The sequence below is a fragment of the Phoenix dactylifera genome, chromosome 2, assembly GCF_009389715.1.
Source record: "Phoenix dactylifera cultivar Barhee BC4 chromosome 2, palm_55x_up_171113_PBpolish2nd_filt_p, whole genome shotgun sequence".
Lineage (NCBI taxonomy): Eukaryota > Viridiplantae > Streptophyta > Magnoliopsida > Arecales > Arecaceae > Phoenix > Phoenix dactylifera.
In genome coordinates, this window is record NC_052393.1 from 6316852 (window position 1) to 6337370 (window position 20519).

Consider the following 20519-nt stretch of genomic DNA (forward strand, 5'->3'; position numbering starts at 1 on the left):
GAAGCCCAGCATGCTGCCTCTGAGCATCCAATCACGCCATGAAAGCAGTTCGACCAAGTACCAAAAGAGGGACAATTCAGGTAACAAGCAGTCGTCCCGTAGCTGACTTGCAGGTGCCCTTGATAGGGATGGAGCAGGGACGCAATAACGTGCAGCTCTGGACTAAGACACCACCACATATACTGAACAATGGACCTGGGCAATGTTTGGAATTTGGCTGGGTATTACTGTAGAATACACTGTACCAATGTACTCTCTCTCTCTCTCTCTCTCTCTCTCTCATGTGTCGAGTGGACCGAATAGAGATGAGATTCTTTTCATAGAGCCGGATGATTGTGGTGCAGTGCAGCTTTTGCACCAAATAAAATCCTCTACCACCATGAATAACCGCTACGTCATTCATGTTGGAGATGGGTACGCCATGGATATGAAAAAAGCCATCCATCTCTGACATGGATGACATGGCGACTATCCCTGATGGTGCCACAGACGTAAGGCACAACTGGCTTGAGATAACCTAGGAAAAAAAAAAGAAAATTCTCAATGGTGATCATGACAAACTTCACCATTTTAACTGAAAATAGACCAGTATTTCTCAAATTCAGTCGCTGACTAAATTTCTTAGCAAACGATATTCAGCAATACCAGCAAAATTACATTGTTGCTATTTAGCAAAATCGCGGCTCATATAGCTTTAGGTTAGCATCTTCATGATTTACCAAATTGTCATCAATAATTAACAGGCTATTCTCAAAATCGTGTCCAGATTAAGTTACTGCCATAATTCCCATTGCATTAGCGGCCTCCGTAGAAAGAAATGGATCTCATTCCGATGCAATGTCGGCCACTAGAACTATTACAGCGGTCACAGTAATATTAAAGCAGCTGTTATTTTAAACCACTGTACGGATCGAGGTTGCGATTCCCTACAACAGCTCTGGAAAAGCACAAAGGGTAGGAACTTAATACAGCGCTCAGAAAAAGCTAATAAAAAACAAATCAACTAAACCAGAAGGAACCGACACATGCAGAATATTGACTACTGTTCATACAAGTAATTTGGACGACACCAATAATAGAGGGTATCATTTGTGCATGAGTCTTGCTTGTAACCATACATTTCATGAGTAACTGAACAATTCTTCACAACCTGACTTACCTGAGAACAGATGAGATTAAAAAAATTCGGCAACGGATAGATAAATACAAGTGGTCGATGAAATGCCGTCGCCATCGGCGATATGAAGCAACAAAATGGCTGACAGGCCAAAAGTCATAAGCCACGAAACCAACAAGAGGATACATGTGCTGTGTACGCCATGGATGGAGCTCGCCCAGGGGACCAGAGCCGAGAGAGAGGGGGGGGGGAAGAGAGCAGGCAGGCAATGGAATCGTACTATTGACGAGAATTTTGGCCGTTGTGTGCGGGATAGTATAAAGAGTGACGCTCGGTACATGGAATGGGAGTCCGGTGGGGGGCACATAAGCCTTTCTTGTGACAGAGCCTCATACCGTGGGCGCCCTGGATTTCCATTGCTTGCACCAACGAGGACGGTTTTCAGTTCACGTGGAAGTGCTAAGAAAGCTTAGTACACTCATGGGCACCATGACCTAATAGTCTTTTGAGGACCCCTTTGTCGAAGTTACGCTGCAATTGACATCTATCTTCTGCATGATTTTAGTACGTTAAAAATTGGACTGTCCTTTTTTTTTTTTTTTGGTTGGTCGTAAAAATTGATGAACTTTGATGGTACATCAAGTGGTTTTGATATTGGATACACGTATGAGGCCTTTCATGTCATGCAACCAATCGATGATCCTAGTCATGAGTAGGTATTGGCCCAAAAAACACGTCAATCTAGCGACTATTAAGATTCCATTCACGGGCTCTCTCTCTGTTTTTTTGCCTTCACTTTTCTCAACAAAAGATCAAGGTAGCCCCATGGTCCCTGAAACCAATTTGGACTAGTTTGGTTGACAAAAAAAAATACTAAAATATTTTTCTAAAAAATTATAATATCTAAAAAAATAATTTTAGCATGTTTGGTTGATAATAAAAATGGCACATTACAAAGTAACTTATATTTAGTTAAGCATATATTTTTCTGAAACAAATTAAATAAAATACTTATTATATCTTTAATAAAGAGAAAGATCTCAACCATAAATTTTGATAGCTTAAGGATATTACCATCGAGATGGTAGCACGGTGGGAACAGAGCTTTGATTCCACCAAAGTAGCCCAGGTTCGAAACGCACGGACATAGATTAAATGTGGGGACCGGATGCCCTCCGCCTGATTTGCCCGGTGGAGTCGCTATCTGATCTACCGGTTGCTTAGGTGGTGCTAGTATGATGTATTCATACGTAGGGCTTATGAGTAAAACTTGTCTGCCCGTATTGAACATTCTCCAGTGAGGGTTGCTACGCAAGTAAAGTTCTCCTCACACCCTTCTTCCCTTTTTTTACCAAAAAAAAAAGCTTAAGGATATTTTTAAAAAAACAAAAACCAAATTTCCAACCGAGCTTTTTATGTCTCCTATAAATTTTTCTTTTTCATAAAATATGAAAATCTTATTCTCATAAAAATACTATTTTTTCATCTCTCTATCTTAAAAATTTCAATCATACAAGAAATATTTTTTTGTTTTTCCGTTAACCACACTTTTCTCCCTTTTTTTGACAAACTAAACGAGTCCAAATTTGAGCATGTTTGAAAACTTCCGGCCATATATAGATATATAGACATATACATAGAAAGGCAGATGGATAGATAGATGTTGCCAATGGCAACCCTCCACCTTCCGAGAGCCAAGCTGTCATCCAAGAAGATGGTCTCCATCCAAAATCTAGATACTTTAGCCCTCAACCTGGTTTCATCATACCTTCACTATAGAATAGTATGACAGGTTGAGCTAAGATGCAACTTTAGCTCTTGTTTGGATACAAGCCATCTGCTCATGAACAACATGGTCGACACTATCAGATTTCCACAAACATTTAATACGTGTCCTTTACGCATCCTTCTTCTCAAGGTGGGATCATCAACCGCATCTTTGCATGCTACAAAATTTTTATGTTCTTCTTCACGAGATGGGGATCATAAACCTCATCCTTATAGAGTACAATTACTACTATAAGTATACTTTGTGGCAGATCTAGCATTTCTAGGATTAGTGGGATCCCTAGAATAATAGACCACCCCCTTAATTATCATGTTCGCTTGACTACAAATCATCTTTACTACATTTACTCGATGTTTAAAAGAAAGAAATATAATCCATTTTTTGAAAATTTGTGTGCAGCTAATTCACTCTTACAAATGACTTTGAAAGAGTAATTTTGAGAAGCACGTAGGGAAACTCTAAATTTCTCCCCGCTTGAAGTTTCTGAACAAGTAAACCAAGACATTTAGGCATATATTGACTGAGAGTCATTTCCCTTAAAAACTTGGATAGAAGCACCGGAAAAAGGACTTCAGAAAGCTTACCTGCTGGAATTGCAGTTCACAGACAAGGATAGTGAAGAAAGTTCACCGTACCTCATGAACTGAATTCAAATTTATCTGCAGCTAAAAGAAGTGAAGCAAAATATAATGTATGGCAGTGTATATTTTCAGCAATAACCTGTGGCCACATTTTGTTGTATGTTCAACCCTTATGCGCTCTTATGCTCTGTTATTCATAATCGGAACAGTGTCATAGCCCTCTCTTTTATAGATGAGGGTGGCTGTGTGCAAGTAAGATACAGCTAAGATACATTTAATAATACAACTACTATACAGCTACAAGACAAGACAAGTCACATTCCTATATAGCTATAGGACAAGACAAATCATACAGCTAACATCCTCCCTCAAACTCAAGATGGTAACGAAGATGCCAACTTGAGTTTGTGAACCAAATCCCGATGATGCCCTGGTGGATGAGCCTTCGTAAAAATATCAGCGAGCTGATCTGCAGAAGCAACATGTATCAACTGAAGAGTGCCTTGCTTGATATGATGCCGAATGAAGTGGCAATCTATCTTAATATGCTTTGTTCGCTCATGAAACACATCATTATGAGCAATTTGCATAGCACTTATATTATCACAATTGAGAGAGGAACCACTAGTCAGAGGAATACCCATATCATGGAGGAGCCATCGAAGCCAGATGAATTCAGAAGTAGTATCTGCCAATGCACGATACTCAGCCTCTGTACTGGAGCGAGATACAACCGTTTGTTTCTTACTTTTCCAAGAAATGAGAGAAGAACCAAGCAAGAAACAATAGCCGGTGGTAGAACGACGATCTGTAGGGTCTCCAGCCCAATCAGCATCAGAATAGGCTTGAAGATCCAAGGTAGAGTGGGCTGAGAAATAAAGACCGTGAAACAATGTACCCTTAATATACCGGAGAATACGTAAGACTGCTGCATAGTGTGTAGAACGCGGTGCATGCATAAACTGACTGACCAATGTGACTGCATAAGAGATATCTGGGCGTGTAACAGTCAGATAGATAAGACTACCAATCAACTGTCGATACAAAGTCGCATCTATCAATGGTTCGCCATCAGTGGGAAGAAGCTTAACATTCATCTCCAGAGGACTTTCCACAGTCTTGCTATCTGTCAACCCAGCACGAGATATCAGCTCAGAAGCATACTTAGCCTGAGAAAGGTAGTAGCCATCTGAGCTGGATGTCACCTCGAGACCAAGAAAGTAGCTAAGGATCCTAAATCCTTCATCTCAAACTGTCGTCCAAGAAATTTTTGAAGTGCATGAATCCCTGAGACGTCATCTCCGGTAATAACCATATCATCCACATATAACAAGAGAAGAACAATACCGGCCTCAGATCGGCGAAGAAACAGTGCAGAATCATATGCACTAGGAGTGAAACCTTGCTGAGTAAGGACTGAACTAAACTTGGAGAACCAAGCGCGAGGAGACTGCTTGAGACCATAAAGCGCCTTTTGGAGGCGACAAACCTTTCCAGGAGGATGAGCAAGACCTGGAGGAGGCTGTAGATAAACTTCCTCAGCTAAATCACCATTGAGGAAAGCGTTTTTAACATCCATCTGATGCATCCTCCACCGCTTGACAGCTGCAATTGCAAGTAAAGAACGAAAAGTGGTAAGACGTGCTACCGGAGCAAAAGTCTCTTCATAGTCAATACCATACGAAAACGGGGCCGGTGGTGGCCTACGAGAGGAGAGTAGAGAGAGATGAAGAGGACTGCTTCAGGATCTCCATAGCTCTGATACCATGTTGAGAGAGAGATGAAGAGGACAGAAAAACAAGGAAGAAAAGCTTATGCTCTGTTATTCATAATCGGAACAGTGTCATAGCCCTCTCTTTTATAGATGAGGGTGGCTGTGTGCAAGTAAGATACAGCTAAGATACATTTAATAATACAACTACTATACAGCTACAAGACAAGACAAGTCACACTCCTATATAGCTATAGGACAAGACAAATCATACAGCTAACATATTGCAACCGGCCTGGCAGTGAAAAGGAGGCATGTCGATCAAAACTACGAATGAATGTTGAAATTTGAAAGTGCAAGCATTGCAGATTGAGGAACTCAACTTTTTTGAAGTAAATGAATGAGGACAGGTGTTGGAACGCAGAAGGAGACTGAAAGCTCCGGCACCAAGAGATAGAAAACAAGAAAAAAGAGGGAGAAAATGAAACTCAACATCTAGTAAAATAGTCTGTAATTGGATTACTATGATTGTTGAGAATTACAATTTTGAAACTGTAGGCTATAAAATGATTTTCCTTTTTAGTTGATACTTCATACTACTTGATTTTCTCCATAAAGATTACATGTTTGCTTTATCTAATAAAGATTTTAATTTATGCATATGTTTACTGTTTAAGTGTCTTGAGGTCGTTTTCCTCACCTCAAGGTAACATGTTTTCTAAGCCAAAATTTCCTTTCTACTAATTACATTTTGAAACACATATCAACTGGGCCAAGCAATAAACTTGTATTATTAGAAGTCCACAAAAGACACAAAAAGGTACTGCCACACCTAATCTGAATATTCAGGTTTATCCAATAGAAAACCATCTACCTGCAAGCTTAGAGCTGCATGGACAGCAAATACAATTATTGAGGAAACAATGATATAAAATTAGATAAATGAAATTTTATGTTAAGCTACTTTGCCTTCGAGTGCTTGATGATGGTAGAAGTAAAACTCTTCAAGAAATATCCAAGTTCAAGAAACTAATTTCTAGGAGTATAGAGTTCGCAATTAAGAAGAATGATATTTGAAACAACCCAGGTCATTGAAACCAAGCCCCAATGTCTTGTTTTACCAATTGTACTAGTTGGCACCTTTATATTAGCAAACAAAAAGCCGTAAAAGGATAGTAAAAAAGAGATTAAAAAGCCATAGATAACAGATAATCATATTAACTGATATCCGAGATATATCAATTTATATCAGCTTAGAAAAGCATAGTTAATAAGAGCTGATATTTAGTATCAGACCAGTAAGCGCCCACTACCAATACAATTAACCCGACAAGACTTGAGCTTTTCCTTTTTACCAGGTCCACTTTAGTCTGTGTATGTTCATGCCATCTTCGTCGGTTCTCCCTTGATTTTGTCACCAACAAGTGGAATTGACGCACTTCTCTCGCATTCCTTAATTCTTACCTTATCCTTTCTAGTATTAATCCAAAACCATCACATCATTCTCATACTGGCGCATCCACTTTATTTTCTCAGGCCTTCACTGTTCTGCAACTTTATGAACAATCCAAAGTGCTGGCCTCATGTTTCGTAAATTTGTCCTGGAGCCATCTCAAAAAATACCTAAACCACACCCCTCTACTTCATCTATCTCTATCTGTCTCTATATTCTTCTGTATGATGAATCCAACAGAAGAAACTGATGATGCCATTGCATATAATTACCATAATTTTTGACTATGGCTTCATTTATATTTCCATTTCTGTTGATATTGATGTGAACATATATGATCAAAAGTGTTTTGGGTCGGGATGATAATCTTCAGTTAGAATATAGTATCAGATCCTCGCATAAATCAAATCCAACAGCATATCTTGTGTAATTACATGGTCCATGTTGCTGGAAACTGGAGCCGGGGGCGACCGGTCCACTGGGAAGGAGGAGCTCCGGCGAGAACTGGCGGGCGGCGATCCGTCAACGGGCGGCGTCCTCCGCGAGGGGCCTGCAAAAAGCCGGTGGCCGGGGTTTCCGGCGCCGGCCCTCCGATGCCTAAGTCAGAGAGGGCAAGCGTCTCCAAAAGTGAGAGGGGAGAAAAAATATCATACGGACTTCAGAGTCCAATCCCCCTTTTTATAGGGAGATATAGAATTACCTGTGACATGACGGGGCAAAATTACCGTATGATTGAGCATGTCGTCGGAATTAATGCACGATTGTATATATTAATGCCTTGCTGTGTGAGATTAGGTCGGAGCTAGGAAGCTGTCATGACGGATCGGACGTAGCCGAGCTGAGTTGCCGTGAAGAGCTTGAGGTCCATAGATAACAGGAGTCGCGTGCATTAATTGTTGAGTGAGCTGAGGGTCTGCAGAGACCATGTGCATTAATTGTTGAGTGAGCCGCAGAGGTCATGCGCATTAATTGTTAGCGGCGGTGGCAGGGTATAGCCACTGGTTAAGCTTCAGAAGGATGTGACCGTGGTGGGTGGGCGGCGAGGTCGGGCTTCCGAGGTTGGCGAACTCCGAGGTCGCGCGCCTGGTCGGGCATCAGGCCGGGCATCCGAGGTAGGGTGTTTAGACCAAAGTTGCGCGTCAGGTCGGGCGCTTTCAATTCAGACGTGCTCAGGTCGGACGCCGGTAGCTGGTTTACGGGCCTTGGGGCTGTTTATTTTCCCCCAACAGTCCACATTAACTGTGAGGCCCAAGCCGAAGGAGAGGCCGGAATCCTTGGCTGCACCTTCTCGAGCGTAATAGGGGCGAGATCCGCGGCGGCCATTTGAATGGCCGATGAACCCGCACAACCGCCGCTGAAATCGCGGCGGTAATTTGAAAATTTTCTCTCTAAAATCCCCCATTGACCTGCATCTGAGATCCACCAAGCACTTCTCCTTCTCCACCCTACTCTGTCTCTAACCCTTTCCCTCCTCCGCTGCTAGGGTTTGGAGCTCGCATCAGTGCCGCCGGAGGGAGTAACCGCAGCTTCTCTTCGTAGCAAGGTAAACCCTAATCCTGTGTCCTTTCTACCTTATGATAATGAAATAAAAGAAAAGAAGAAGAGGAGAAAAAGGTGTACCTGTGATCGTCAGCATTGCCGGCTCTCGGCCACAGGTACCGTCCGGCTCCGGCCGTAGCCACCGCCAGCCGTCGGTGGGGGCTGCAGTCGGGTCGGAGCCCTTCCCCTTCTCCCTTCTGGTAGGACAAAGGGGGCGACTCTCGCCTCTTTCCCTGGGTGAACAGAAGAAGAAAGAAAGAAAGAAAGAAGAAAGAAAAAAAAAGGGGGAGGGGACTCACCGTGGGCGCCGGCTGCAGGCGCGGCCTGCGACTGCGGCGCCGGAGGCTGGGGGACGCCGGCCGCGGGCCGCAGGCGCGGCCTGCGACTGCGGCGCCGGAGGCCAGGGAACGCCGGCCGCAGGCCGCGAGTTCGGCCACGGCCGCAGCCGCGGACTGCGACTGCGGCCACGACCGCAACCGCGGGTGCCACAGGCCCGGCCGTAGGCACCACGGGTGCCGCCAGTCGGCCAAGGGGGGCGTCGCCGGCTGCTGCTCGGTCCTCTCGAGCCCGATCTCCCCTTACGGGAGAAGAATGAGGGAAGGAGAGATTAGAAGAAGAAGAAGAAGAAGAAGAAGAAGAAGAAGAGGGGAAGCTTCGGGAGAAGAGAAGAAAAAAAGAAAAGAAAAGAAAAGAAGAGAAAAAAAAGGAAAAAAAAAGAAAGAAAAAAATATAATAAATAATAATAATAATAATAATAAATATATAATTAAAATAAATAGAGAATTAAGGTAATAGATGTATTTAAATGAAATGAAATAACAATAAATAAATAAAGTAAAATAGAAAATGATAATCTGTCCTCTATGATGATGATAGGTACAGTGAAATTATTATCTGGTCTAGAGATTCGTGAGCGAATCAAGGTAAGTAACCCTAGCACTGATCTTATTGATTTAAAATTACTGTTTGATTGTAAGAATAAAATAATGAAAAATATATTTGGTATGATGTATTTTCTTAAAAGTAGGATCAAGCATATGATTGCATGTGATTTATGAGTTTGACTAAAATGCATCCTTCATGAATAATTGAGTATGAATTATGGTTATGATAAATTGCATGAAAATAAGATTTGTGGCATAATCATAAATTTTATACATTACGATGCCATTTGTCATTTTTCAACCTATGTATGAAAGCATGATTATGAAAAAGAAAGAATGATTTATGAACTCTCAGATAGCTATGCCCACCTCTAGAAATAGAGGTCAGTCGACCCCCTGGAGCTAGCATCCAACGAATATGGCCCTCTGCCAACGAGTTAAAGTTGGTAACGAATAAGAATAAGTTATAAAACTCGTCGACTACGAATATGAACCCTATCACGGGATTATAGTGACCATAGCAGCACATCCGTCTGAGAGTAAGATTTATAAAGTATGGATGAATGGCAACATTTTTATATGACTTGCATTGTCATGTTTATGAACTTGCATGGTTGGAGCATAATTTGCTTTATAACTTGTTTTGAATAATTTATCTATGAAATGCTTTATTTTCTGATAAGTTCTTCAAATGATGCATTGGCATGAGAAAAATTATGCTTGATCTAATAAGATAGTACATGGTTACTTACCGAGTAGCAAGCTCATACCCCTCCTGTTGTTTTCTTTTATTTATTTCAGATAATTAAGGCGATTAGGAGCGGAAAAGAGTGAATGAAAATTGGAGTTGAAGCATAGTTACAGGGACTCTTAGAAGTATCTATGTTAATAAGTTTGGGTTGTAATATTGCAAACTCAAGTATTTGATTTAGATGCTTGGTATTTGCTTCTTTATGATTAGTCAATAGATTTGATCGGATTTGGTTTTATTTTATGAAATAAAATTGTTATTATGGGCTGCGTGTTATTGTGGGCAGCAACCTACAATAGCACGGCCATGTCATAAACCGGATTTGGGGCACATAATATAAATTAAAAAAAAAATCATGTCCGGATCCGGGGCGTGACATCTATTAGTATCAGAGCGGACCCCGCCCATAACCTATGTAGACTAGGGGACACTGCAGCACGGATCTATTGGAATTAACCACAGGCTGATCGTGGTGTTTGTGATTAGATTCGAATGGATTTGAACCCTTAGCCTGACGAGGATGTCAGGGCTTGAACGGGGGGAGTATGTGAGGACCTTTGCGGGCGTGTGTTTAGTCCCACATCGGTTGTTCGCTGGGTAGATCTTGGATACTTATACAGGATCAAGGAACCCAAATAATAACTTCTGACTAGCCATTTTGGGTGAGGTCCTGGATTGTTATAAATGGTATCAGAGCCGAGGACGGCTCTTGTCTGATGGTGGGAAGGGTATGAGGCCCAATAGTCCCACATCGGAAAGACTCGTTCCAAAGCCTGGGCATATGAGGCGGGTATCTCCAAATCCTGCAGACGCGTTTTGGGTGGAAAACAAAACTGGGGAGGGGTGAAGGATGCTTGCGTGAAGCCCCGGAACTGGACAATATCTGGCAGGGGAGCCCCGCGGTCCCCCCTCATGTGGCCCCCACGTGGGCACTAGGTGCCTCACGCAGGCGGGGGCGTGACATTAACAGTACATACATGACTCCATTTATAATCTAATTGTCAATGCTGCACTGAAATGATACGATATAAATTATGAGACTAGCAGATAGATACAAGATAGCTGTCATATTCTTTCTAATTTGCAAACTGGTATCGAAAATTTTAAATGGTGTCATGATACCAAAATATGGAGATAAAAGACGCATCAAGGAAACAAACCGATTAGACGCAATAGATATTCGTACTCTACGTAGTTGAGTTCAACTGGCTTCTCGATGAAAGTCGAGAGAGGAGTGAGCGCCAAGGGCCTCCGTCCGAGATAGAGAAGAAAGGGCGGCGGGATTTGGGATTTTTGGACTGCGCCCTAGTTTTTCACGTTTCTTGACGGGCCGATCGAAAGTAATCCGGGTTCAAAGGATGTGCAGCCCAATCCAAGATGAGCGGTACGCTGTGCAAGTTCTCGCTCAACTTTAAGCAAACCAGCCTTATAGTTTTCCTAAACCAAATTAGAGAGGGAGAAAAAAAAAACGTTTTTCCTAGATTGTTAGAGATTTAGCATGGGAGAGAGAGAGATTTGAGATTTTAGAAATTTTCTGTAGAGCACCCAAAAAATGAGGATACCATAAATCATATCTTAGGAGGAGTCCAATATATGTAATTCTATGTATTGTATGATCTGCAACGTTCTGCGATGCTCAGTGCTATGCAGCTATAGATAGCCGAAATCAAAAGATAGTCCACAAGCGCATCTTGTATTATACACTGCATACTTTATTTGATGATCATCCATCTTCTTCATATGAGAACGGGTATCCAAAATTGCATGGTATTCTATAGTGCGCAGGCCGCACCGCAGAGAATCCTGGTCGCTTAACCTCACCGGACTAAATCCAAGCTATCTTCATGTTACAAGTTTTTGAAACGAACCAATGTTTTGAAATTATCTCGTTGTGGACAATGATAACGTGGGCTTCCCGCTACAAGGGTTCCAGCACCCTTGAGTTACAAAATGTATGATCGCAGGGAAAATGATAGCAGCCGCTTATAAATTTAGCATCGTAACTACTGTTTTTATGATAAACTATTTTTTTAAAAATTCACAATTGTCAAAAGGTTTTCTTTCGAAAAGTTCTATCTCACCTGAATAAAGCATTTTTTAAGTAGTATATAATAATTTGGACAAAAACATTGTTATTTTTAGCTCTTTTTCCTTATTTTCAGCTTCACGATCACTATAATAGTATATTAGTTAAATATTAAATAATTTTATATTGCACAGGATTGAACGCATGGTGACTAATATAAACAGTATAATAGTCAATAATATATATAGTAAAAGTCTGCAATAACATGATAATGCTGTTATTATTGGAACCTTGCTTCCCACATCACTTTTCATCTCAGGCTTTTCTAGTAATGTATCATATTTTATTTGAAAATAGTAGTAAAAAAATATTAGATTGCATGCTGTACCCATGTCCAGCTGAAAAACTCTCTCTCCATGTATAGCGACCAAGGTTTAAAATGACAGCGTTGTAAGCCATTACAATGATTTCCACGCCCCTTGTTGTGTGTGTGTGTGTGTGTGTGTATTTAAATAATGGGATAAAAGATAACGGCTATCATAGGTTATAACGTATTATTTAGCATTATAACAGTCCATTATAATATGAATAATGACTGCTATTTTGACCTCTTCTTTGTCTAACAAAATACTATTTCTTTGGAAATTTCAATTTTTTGCATCAAATTTTCTTAGACAAGAGATTTTAGTGTCTAAAATATGATGTTTTATAAATCCAATGAACGTTGAATGATCCCACTCTTGTTTTGATCTTAATTGTTTAAATACAAGGTGGTGTAATGTGGCGAGTGACTATTGAACCGGTCCACTAGGTCTGATCCATCTAATAGTTTTTGGTGCATGCATGAGACCCTTGTATAGTTAATAGCGTAACTGCAGCAAATTGTTTATTTGTGGATGGTGTGCTCAATTTAAGCATCTTTTTGATCCCGTTTATGGTAGCAATGCAAATAGTTGTATATCTTGAACCTGATACGTGAATCTGTTTACGAGGAAACACATTTCTTAAGGCAAAAGCAAGCATGAGTGGGAGGGGAATTGGCTGGAGATGAGCGCTGGTCGGTCACGAAAGCATATGCTGGAGAATATTATTGGATCACCCGAGCAAGAAAATCTCTAGCTAGAATTAGCCATGAAAGTAGAGGAAGAGTGTTAGGATAATTCTTATCGGTTTGAGTGAAGTCTTGGCCATGCGCAAGGTCTCAATTGTCCCAGTCGGCTGGTTTCCCATATGATTACAGCACGCAAAGACCATTCTTTGGTTGGTGCAGGTGGTCACGGATCAAAGGGGGCTACTACTCAACAGGAGAGTGGTTTCTTGCTTCTTATCTACCGTACAGGCGGTGAGGGATCGGGTCAGGTCAAGTTATTGATGAGTTAGGTGAGGACAGCAACATATAAAAGAAACACCAATTAGATGCAATTTCAGGTCAAAATCTCGTGAAAAATACCCATAACCACCAGTCATTTCAATACATGTATCTGACCTAGCTTAATTCGATTTTATAAAACCAAGTCCCTAATAAAACTATGCTAATTTATCTAATCCAATATCTACCATTCTTACTAGTTGATTTTTAAAATAATTTAAGCAATTGGTATCAAGAACATAATGCTTGCTCAAAAAAATACTGTCCAACAGACTGACCCAACCACATCTAAACTATTTTGAACCAAATAGAAGTACATGACTCTAATGACCTAAGTCATATCAAATTTTCGATCGGTACCGGACCCTAACCGGAAAACTCTAAACCAAACCCAATCTAAATAAGGCTGCATCTGGTTGGAATTTTGTAGGAGGGTTATTTTTTGCTGCCCCTCCTCAATGTAGTCCAAATTTCAAATATAACCAAGAGTACAAGGAGAAGCAACTTGCATGTGCATCTCCAAGATATCAGAATACCAAGTTCTATTTAAAGGCGATCTTCTGATCTCTACTATTCTGGGATTCTGCAAATCCAAACTTTCTAACATCCGTAAAACCTCCCCATGCTACCACCTCGTAATTGCTCTCATTTTAGGATGAGAAGGTCTCAAGTTTGGATGTCTCTTAAAATATATGTTGCTAACTATTGCATTTATCCCAACTTTAGCAAGAATGGAGCCAACACATACCTCAAGTTAGAGAATTTGATATAGGCAAGAAAGATACCATCATGGTACTGGCGGGCAATCTTCTACACGACATCCCCGTCTTCCTCTCAAATTCGATCTGCAAACGTGTCTAATTTTTATGATCGTTGCAGGAACTTCCTTGCATTTGCATTGAAAGCGGATCCGAAAATCTTGCATTTCGAGCGCGCTCTATTGGGATTCCATCCTCCGTATCAAACCTGCGCGCTTTCCGCGCCAGAGCCTTGCCCCTTCTCCCTCTTTTTTATTCGTTCTGGGCGACACGTGTCAGCATCTCCTATCTATACCTCCAGCGTGGACGTTTTCTAATCTTCGTTGACATTTTTATAGGATTTTCATAGGTCATAAGACATTGGACGCAACGCTTTCCGCGTCCTCAATTGGTCAGTGAGTTCCAACTGGCTTGAAGTCCGGATTCTTACGATCACTACGGTGACGAGACACCAACACCATACTTCCCACATCCAATTGTTCCCCGTTCCCGACCAATGCTTACGCCGTCCCTGGTTTCTTGCCCATTTCGTCTTTCCCTTTGAAAGTTTATCCACGAATATTCCTCCCTCGTTTCCCAATCCACGAAACCTCCTCCTCCTCCTCTTCCCTCTCGCTCTCTAGCTTTAAAACTCCCAACCCACTCTCTTCTTCCCACCAATCTCCTCTTCCTAAGACAAAAGGAAAAGCGAAGGGGAAAAAGAGAGAGCCAAAGAATGCCGGCCGAGAGCTTGGCCCAGGGGGGCCAGATCAAGACGGTGGTGGTGCTGGTCCAGGAGAACCGGTCGTTCGACCACATACTGGGCTGGATGAAGTCCCTCAACCCGGAGATCGACGGCGTTACCGGCCAAGAGTCCAACCCCCTCTCCACCACCGATCCCAACTCCCCCGTCATCCACTTCGGCGACCGGTCCGAGTACGTCGTCCCGGACCCGGGCCACTCCATCCAGGCCATCTACGAGCAGGTCTACGGAATCCCCTTCTCCGCCGGCGAGACCCCCATCACGCCGCCGGGGGTGGCAGCGCCGCCCATGAACGGGTTCGTGCAGGAGGCGGAGAGGGAGAAGGAGGGGATGTCGGAGACGGTGATGAACGGGTACAAGCCGGGTGCGGTGCCAGTGTACGAGGAGCTGGTGCGGGAGTTCGCGGTGTGCAACCGCTGGTTCGCGTCGATGCCGTCGTCGACGCAGCCGAACCGGCTGTTCGTGCACTCGGCGACGTCACACGGGCTGACGAGCAACGACACGAAGAAGCTGGTGGAGGGGCTGCCCCAGAAGACCATCTTCGACTCGCTCCACGAGGCCGGCTACTCCTTCGGCATCTACTACCAGTACCCGCCCTCCACTCTCTTCTACAGGTGCGTTCCCCCTCTCTATATCCCTCCCCTTCTTCTCTTTCTCCGAGTGCTTTAGATCTACAGTAGATGGGGCAGACCTGGCCTCTGGTCTGTGGCCGGGGCCCCCCAGGAGTCCTGCCATCATTTCAGTAATTTTTGGAATATCAAGAGGACGGTGAAACAGTTAGTGGAAAGGCTGCATTAGGAAACGGGAAACAGAAACAAATGAACTTGTTAAGAAGGTTGGAGATATACAAATATGTCCGGCTAGATATTAACACTATAAGGAAAAGGCACGACGCATCGCATAAATTGGCGAAATCCATGAGATCGGTTTGATCCATTAATCCAACTCTCTCATGTAAAGAGATTGCAAGATATATTTATTGGCAGTGGGACGTAGGTTGTCTTGTGGTATGAGCACCAACTAAAAATAAGTTCCTCTGTTCTGCATGGCGTGAAAAAGTGGTGTCTGAAAATTTTTTGATAATAAATCTGGGCCTCTGTTTTTTCTTACATAAATCAAAATTTCCACATAAAATATTAAGATTTGTGCCTAAAATGTTCACTATAAGTTAGTCAAAATAAGGATTGATACAATGAAAGAAAAAGGATCGAATAACAACTCGTAGACTGATTTAGTACTCATCATAAAAAATAAGAATAAGGAATAAAACAAAGATGACAGCATGGATGAAAATTCATCATCTCCCTCCAAGGATCTAAACCTCTCCAGGACCTGTTTATTAACTCACGATATCTATGGACTATTAGGGATAAGGTTAAACAAGTAGATGAGACATTATTTGACTCTTCTGAATTCATATTTTGATGATCAGGTGGTGTCTTGACAGATCATATATTCAAATATGTGAGATGCAGGATAAGTTTCAATGAATCATCCATGTCGGATTTCGTATGATTAGGGCTGTATCGGCATGACGCATATACGACAGGCGTTTCCTATACGACAGGTGTTTCCCCTTGGCTGTACGCATAAGAACTCGTTACCTGTCCACGAGCTGGTTCTGGCACCTCGTGCGAGCCCTCCCAGATACTATTCGCTGACAGGCTAAAAGCTGTGCTCCTCAGTGGCATCGATGGAAGTTTGTCCATCGTAACACCAGCCGTCCGGAGCCTTGCTATTCTCTCGAATTGTCAGGAAACGAGAGGGGATCCGTCCCAATCTAAATGGTCGGAAGCGTACCGCCAAATGTGGGCAAGTGGGAATAGCAAATGTCAATCCCTTCAAATTATACATGAAGGGTTCGGGTTGCATCTTTAGCAAAAGAATAGTCATCATTGAATCGCATTCTGCACAGATCTCAAAGTACTCCGAAGTCGTTCATTCGCCATCCGTGTGGATCTCAAATGGATCATTGCTCAGTTTTCTTTCACACGAAAGATACGTTCGCTGTTCATATATGAAACATTATCGGTTAGCTTTCACATCATGCTTAATTATTTACCCAAAGCACATACATAGTAAAATAAGTTAAATGGAAAGCAGAATTTGTCAAAGAATATAGGATATACTTGTCTATAGAAAAGGAATTGGGGTCAACGATCCCTAATGCATTCATAAAAAATCCATACACATTTAACGCATGCAAATGCAGTATACAGCTGAAAGTTATATTGGAAACATATTTCATAGATTGCATCCATTTCCTTGTCGTGCTAACCATCAAACACACGAGCCATGGGATACACGTCACTTTTATAACAGTCTCCAAACTGTTCTAATCCATCTTCCTTTGGAGAATCATAAACTTGTTTCATTCCATTAATAACCTATGTGACCATTACGTAAGTTTTTATAATCCTTGGAGAGTTTGTTCACAAGGGAGAAGGTTCGCTACCATGACTAACTCATACCACAGGTAACATGAATGGAAGGAATCGTTGCTCGGTGAGGTAGAATTGGTTGGTCAGAATTAACTACTCAACCATGCATCAATACATTACTCAGCTCACTTGAAACCACCAAGTACTTTTATTCCTCACTAACTGGAATTTTGTTGGTGGCAGGAACCTGAGGCAATTAAAATACATTGGCAACTTCCATGGATTTGATCTGGACTTCAAGAGGCACTGCAAGGAAGGGAAGCTGCCCAACTATGTCGTCATCGAGCAACGTTACTTCGACCTCAAAATCCTGCCTGGGAATGACGATCACCCCTCCCATGATGTCTCAGAGGGGCAGAAGTTGGTGAAGGAGGTCTACGAAGCATTACGATCTAGTCCTCAGTGGAAAGAAATCTTGTTCATAGTAACCTATGATGAGCATGGGGGCTTCTACGACCACGTCCCAACCCCTGTAGGGGTTCCAAGCCCTGATGACATTGTGGGTCCTGAACCCTTCTACTTCAAGTTTGATCGCCTTGGTGTCCGTGTCCCAACCATATTTATTTCCCCATGGATCGAACCTGGAACAGGTAAACAACAGCTGATTTCATCCTGAAATATAGACTGTGGCGTGCTGTTCTGGCCAACTCTTACTATCACACCCTAATAAGCTTAATAATTCAAGCTAAAAGAAAAACCATTACGTTTCACATCACACATACCATCATAGTAAACTAATAATGTATGGCACACCTTCCTGAAAAAGAAGGGGGAAGATATGGTGATGCCAAATAATTAGTTTTACATGACTTGAAGGTTGTGTGTGTGTCAGTGTGTGTGTGTGTGTGATTTGTAAGTAAATAAAAATGGCATGAGAAGTGCTAAAATGGTAACAATTTGGTAAAATCTTCTTTTTTCACCTGTACGTACGAGACAATAAATTTTACATAGCTATATGTACCAATTCAGTATCTCCTTTTTATGCAGTCCTATTTTATGATTCCATGCCATTCAACTCTTCCAGTCAATAGAACTGTATTTTTTCTTCGAAAATGGGAAACAAAAGACTGCCGGCAGACAATTGAAACCTAGCTTTACATTTAACCAGAACTCTACTACTAAGTTCTAGTTCTTATTGTGGTTGCAGTGGTTCATAGGCCATTAGGGCCATATCCTTCATCAGAGTTTGAGCATTCTTCCATTCCTGCAACTGTGAAGAAAATTTTCAATCTGAAGGAATTCTTGACCAAACGTGATGCATGGGCTGGCACATTTGAAAGTGTTCTCACACGGACAACTCCAAGAACAGATTGCCCAGGTTAACAAATCACTACACTCTTTTTCTTTTCCTTGATCAAAGTATGTTGGGAAATTCTATCATACTTGCATTTAATTTTATATACTCAAAATAGGTCATCAAGTAGCGATTTATACCCAAAAAAGAATTTTTTTTAGATTTTGGTTTATTCGAGGCGTTGCCGAGTTAGATCGAGTTGTCACCGAGTCGAACCATATCGCAGCAAGCCTGTAACATGTTTTTTTTTTCTTGGGATCTCAGAAGTCTTGCCTGAACCTAAGAAGATGAGAACAACTGAAGCTGCAGAGCATGCAAAGCTATCAGAGTTTCAGCAAGAGTTGGTGCAGCTGGGAGCCGCACTAAATGGTGATTGCACGAAAGAAATTTACCCCCACAAACTGGTCGAGGGAATGACGGTTGCAGAGGGTGCTCAGTATGTTCGTGATGCCTTCAAGACATTCTTAGAGGAATGCGAGAATTGCAGGAAGAAGGGGAAAGGAGATTCACATATTGTAGTCGTGGAGCCTGCAATGGAGCCAGTGGTACAGAAGAAGAAATCATTTGCTCAAAAGATGTTCGCTTGTTTGGTGTGCAACCAGTCCTAGCCTGGTCATCTGTAGTTCAGTTCAAATTGATTAATCTATTTGGATGGTTTGTAAATAAAAAACGGTAAAATTGTTGATCGAATGGTCAATTGACTCACTAGTCACCATTGAATCATTGATAGCATGTCATGTTTATATGCAACAAGTTTTTTCGTTGTATAGCTTCATAACAATAAAAGATGAAGTGCAAAAAGTTTTATCTTGTATCATCACATGACTCTGTTAGAGAATACAAAATTGTAGAAAGAGAAAAAGGAAAAAGAAAAGGGAGAACAGAAGATATTCAGTAAATATGGCCTCCATAGACTACTGTATCCTTAATGAGCGGTCGTACGTATGACATATACAGTGGTATGCTATATGTGGGCTGGAAAAATCCTAGTGATGTCACCAGGCCAATTATTTGAACAATAATTTTACATCCATTTTACCTACCGCTAGGATGAAACTTCCATGATTCATGAGGCTAAGTCCATGCTCTCTTTCTACATGCACCCATTTGTAAGAAAAACATGGCTTAGTACTTTTAGACTGTCAAAAAATATAAGTGTGCCCAACAAGTTAAGTAGACCATATATTCAGGACTCAATTGGTTAGTGGAAAGAATTTTTTTTAATGAAATGTTTTTTCTGAAAAAATAGTTTTGGCATATTTGGTTCATCATGTAAAAACGGTAAATTACAGAGTGGGTTATGTTTGGTTGACTATCTACTTTTTCTAGAAAAGTTTTATGAAATATCTATTATATTCTTAATAAAGAAAAAGATTTTATTTATAGGTTTTGACAGCTTAAGAATACTTTTGAAACAAAAAGAACTTCAAATTTCAATCAGTGGGATAGTAGATTTTTTATATCCTCCATGGATTTTTTTTTCCTATGAAACATGAGAATGCTACTTTTTCATTTCTTTTCTTCGAAAACTCCAACCAAATAAGAAGTATCTTTTTTTATTTTTCCATCAACCATACTTTTTTTTTTCTCTAAACCAAACGAGTTCTAAATATTTTTTTGGAGGATCAACTCTTTACAATTCTACAATATTCCATATATTTTTTTTTAGAAAACAGAAAGGGGTTTACTAAACACCACCCTAGTGTTGGTGAAATTTGGATATTAGTGTCCTTTTCTTTTAAGATAGTGACAAAGGGTTTGTGAAGCAAGATGCACATTCAAATTCAAAACAAGTGGTGCCAAATTCTGGTAAACTCACCAACCCATATGGTACCCTCGCATATGGCCATTCTAAGAATTTATGGCTCCCTTCCATGTTTAAGTACTTAATACCAAGAAGTTGTGCGGGCATCTATCTCTGCAAGGTTACTTGAATTTAACAAGAAATACTTCAATTGACTGCACCTCTCCCACCTCGCAATGCGCAACCAGAACCTAGATTCAAATGGCACTCAATGGCATTGCCATTGTATTTCTTCAACAAAAAAGAAAAAAAAAATCATA

At 41.3% G+C, this 20519-nt stretch overlaps 1 protein-coding gene and 1 pseudogene across 1 annotated transcript; one reads left to right on the forward strand and one right to left on the reverse strand.

Moving 5' to 3' along the window:
* Positions 1 to 2795: 2795 nt before the first annotated feature.
* On the reverse strand, positions 2796 to 5474 carry LOC120106122 (annotated as a pseudogene).
* Positions 5475 to 14251: 8777 nt separating this feature from the next.
* Positions 14252 to 19272, forward strand: LOC103711783 (non-specific phospholipase C4-like). The gene is made up of 4 exons (XM_008798061.4): positions 14252 to 15334; positions 17345 to 17751; positions 18309 to 18479; positions 18720 to 19272. Exons 1-4 carry the CDS (start codon positions 14694 to 14696, stop codon positions 19061 to 19063), a joined length of 1563 nt encoding a protein of 520 aa, XP_008796283.2. The 5' UTR covers positions 14252 to 14693; the 3' UTR covers positions 19064 to 19272.
* The last annotated feature ends 1247 nt before the right edge of the window (positions 19273 to 20519 follow it).

Bases quoted from the DNA above. Each gene is read 5' to 3' on its own strand.
- LOC103711783 (XM_008798061.4), top strand. From the start codon at position 14,694: ATGCCGGCCGAGAGCTTGGCCCAGGGGGGCCAGATCAAGACGGTGGTG. The intron at 15,335-17,344 runs GTGCGTTCCCCC...TGTTGGTGGCAG, and splicing joins CCCTCCACTCTCTTCTACAG to GAACCTGAGGCAATTAAAAT. The intron at 18,480-18,719 runs GTTAACAAATCA...TTGGGATCTCAG, and splicing joins TCCAAGAACAGATTGCCCAG to AAGTCTTGCCTGAACCTAAG.